Below are 3,133 nucleotides of genomic sequence, written 5' to 3'. Positions count from 1 at the left end.
AACTTTTGAAGGTGATTTCACGCTTGAAAGCATGCCCAAAAGAGTAGGAAATGAGCGTGCCTTTTTTTTTCAACATGTCGAAAAAGAGTTGAGAGAATGCCATCCACTTTACTGTAGGAAAACTCCCTCTAAACTCATGGATGACAGTCATTTTTTTGGGGGGGGGAAAAGAGAGAATTCGTTCCATTTAATGCAATGATAATCGATAGACTCTCTATCAAGCATGATGGAGGCTATAGTGTACAAGTAGACATGATTTAAAAAACATTTTCTCCACGCCATTTGCAAGGTTTCCCCCCCCAAAAGAAAGAATATGAGCAAGACGAATGGAGTTGTTTTGTATAGAGCTACCCTGGTGCGACTGGATAATATAGTGCAATGTATACGCCTGGACGGTCTGGTATGGTGGCATAGAGCGACTTTTCAGCGGTAACCCAGGGGCAAAATACACTCACGATAGGATTAGCGGCGTCGTTGGTGTCTTGGACGCTTAACATAGGGTACTGTCTTGCTCATGTAGCCTGTCCAATACTGAAAGGTGTAATCGAGTCGAATGGTTGATGTCGTTACCAAATGTGCCATCACCATCAACGCGCATTGGTGGCTTGGCCTGTAGAATAGCGGTAGCGTGACTAAAGGTAATTTGCACGTTGGATCAGAATGAACGAGTCAAGTGGACTCTTTCCTTCTTGATCATCTTGTCAAGACCTTGTTCTACTTGTCATTTGATCCATCAAGGCGCATTGGTGGCTTGGCCTGTAGAATAGCGGTGGCATACTAAAGGTAATTTGCACGTTGGATCAGAATGAACAAGTCAAGTGGACTCTTTCCTTCTTGATCATCTTGTCAAGACCTTGTTCTACTTGTCATTTGATGCTATCAAGTATTGCAATGATTGCTTGAAAGAGCCCTATCGTCGAAGAACATCGACGATTGAAAGGGCGCTGGAAGGGGGGGGTTAACTAATCAACACGAAAGTGTATACCGTATTACGATACAGATGAGTCTTGTCCTAGTCATGCTACTCAAAATAGACTTGGATCGCTATACGAGAACGTGTATTGAATGCTATTATCATCCACGTCATACTGACCTGATGGAGGGCGGTGAGGCCGTCATTATTGCAGTAATCAATGTCAACGCCTTGTTTAAGCAATCGCTTGACTTCGGTCTCATCGAAAGCGCTAACAGCAGCAAAAAACATAGTTCCTAATCCAAATTTAATTTTACTACGACGCGATGATTTAATGGTATTGGATTCCTTATTGGTATCGCTATTCTCCCATTCTTTTAATTGTTCCATTCGTCGCAAGAGGATACTCCTCTTATCGTTGCTGCCACGTAGCGCCATCTTCCTCAACGATGATGATTGAAAATAATAATACAATCTCGATGATGGACACGCTAGACACACCAATAGTACTTGGATTTTTCAACTCTGAATCACTTGTATCGTTGAAAGTAGTGCAAGGGCCGATCGTCTGTAGATCAGGTGGTCGATTGGGCACGAGACGTCCACTGTACCACCTTGTTTGCTTGAATAAATAACCTTGACAAATTTGACTGATGTCCTATTGATGCAAATACCACCTTAGCGAGGTTCTTTTTAATGTCTTGATTGACGATTTCCTTGCAATAATCAATGCAATCATCAAGAGTGTACAGTCCACTAGCCAAGCAGCTACAGTACTATCCACCATGTCTACAGTTCGCACTGTAGCTTGTAGCGTAGGAAACGTTGTTGCTGGCGCAACGCTTTTCGTCCTTGCCATGGATTTGCAGTGAGTGCAGTATACTATCTATACTGCACAGTATTGTAAAAGGGATAATGGCATGCATGCTTACACGATCAACCTTACCAACCCTCGAGCCATTTTATTATAATCAACTAATGAACCCTTTGGCGAAGTCATTTGCATACTGGATACTTTACCTCTATGGGACGACGCTAAACACGACAGTACAGAGATTGTACTACTGTATACTGTGTACTGTACACTGTACACTCAGTGGACAGTCGACGCTACTGACTGTACTATACTGTACGATAGTACTGTAGTGAGTGCAGTACCTTGCCAGGCCTTCATGGTTCGGTCTGGGTCCGGCCGGACTCTAGTTTACCGCACGGTGTGGTCAGAGTACGCTGAGCCTAAAGGTTAACAACTCTAGCTTTACTTTTACCTCCAAAGTAGTTTTAGTTTATCTTATTATGAGTTCACTAAGGCTCCATGACTCGTTAATAACTCTAGCCTTACTTTTACCTCTAAAGTAGTTTTAGTTTTTCTGACCATGACTTCATCAAGGCTCCATGACTCGTTAACAACTCTAGGCTTACTTTTACCTCCAAAGTAGTTTTAGTTTTTCTTATTATGAGTTCACTAAGGCTCCATGACTCGTTAACAACTCTAGGCTTACTTTTACCTCTAAAGTAGTTTTAGTTTTTCTTATTATGAGTTCGCTAAGGCTCCATGACTCGTTAACAACTCTAGCCTTACTTTTACCTCTAAAGTAGTTTTAGTTTTTGTGACCATGAGTTCATCAAGGCTCAATGACTCGTTAACAACTCTAGGCTTACTTTTACCTCTAAAGTACTTTTAGTTTTTCAAACCATGAGTTCATCAAGGCTCAATGACTCGTTAACAACTCTAGCCTTACTTTTACCTCTAAAGTACTTTTAGTTTTTATGACCATGAGTTCATCAAGGCTCCATGACTCGTTAACAACTCTAGCCTTACTTTTACCTCCAAAGTAGTTTTAGTTTTTGTGACCATGACTTCATCAAGGCTCCATGACTCGTTAATAACTCTAGCCTTACTTTTACCTCCAAAGTAGTTTTAGTTTTTCTTACCATGACTTCATTAAGGCTCAATGACTCCTTAACAACTCTAGCCTTACTTTTACCTCTAAAGTAGTTTTAGTCTTTCTGACCATGAGTTCATCAAGGCTCAACGACTCCTTAACAGCTCTAGGCTTACTTTTACCTCTAAAGTAGTTTTAGTTTTTGTGACCATGAGTTCATCAAGGTTCAATGACTCGTTAACAACTCTAGCCTTACTTTTACCTCCAAAGCACTTTTAGTTTTTCTGACCATTAATTCATGAGTGCTCAATGACTCAATGACCGTGCCCAATAT

General features: G+C 41.1%; 1 protein-coding gene across 1 annotated transcript; it reads right to left on the bottom strand.

The window, feature by feature from the left end:
- Positions 1-490: 490 nt before the first annotated feature.
- TRIADDRAFT_54295 (uncharacterized protein) lies at positions 491-1,351 on the bottom strand (the record flags this gene model as incomplete). The annotated part of the gene is made up of 2 exons (XM_002110338.1): positions 491-610; positions 1,094-1,351. 2 exons carry the CDS (start codon positions 1,349-1,351, stop codon positions 491-493), a joined length of 378 nt encoding a protein of 125 aa, XP_002110374.1.
- Positions 1,352-3,133: the final 1,782 nt, after the last annotated feature.

The sequence above is a fragment of the Trichoplax adhaerens genome, genomic scaffold (genome assembly GCF_000150275.1).
Source record: "Trichoplax adhaerens TRIADscaffold_3 genomic scaffold, whole genome shotgun sequence".
NCBI classification, from domain to species: Eukaryota; Metazoa; Placozoa; class Uniplacotomia; order Trichoplacea; family Trichoplacidae; genus Trichoplax; species Trichoplax adhaerens.
Note: the sequence above shows the minus strand (reverse complement) of the source record. Positions and strands in the feature narration are given on the sequence as shown.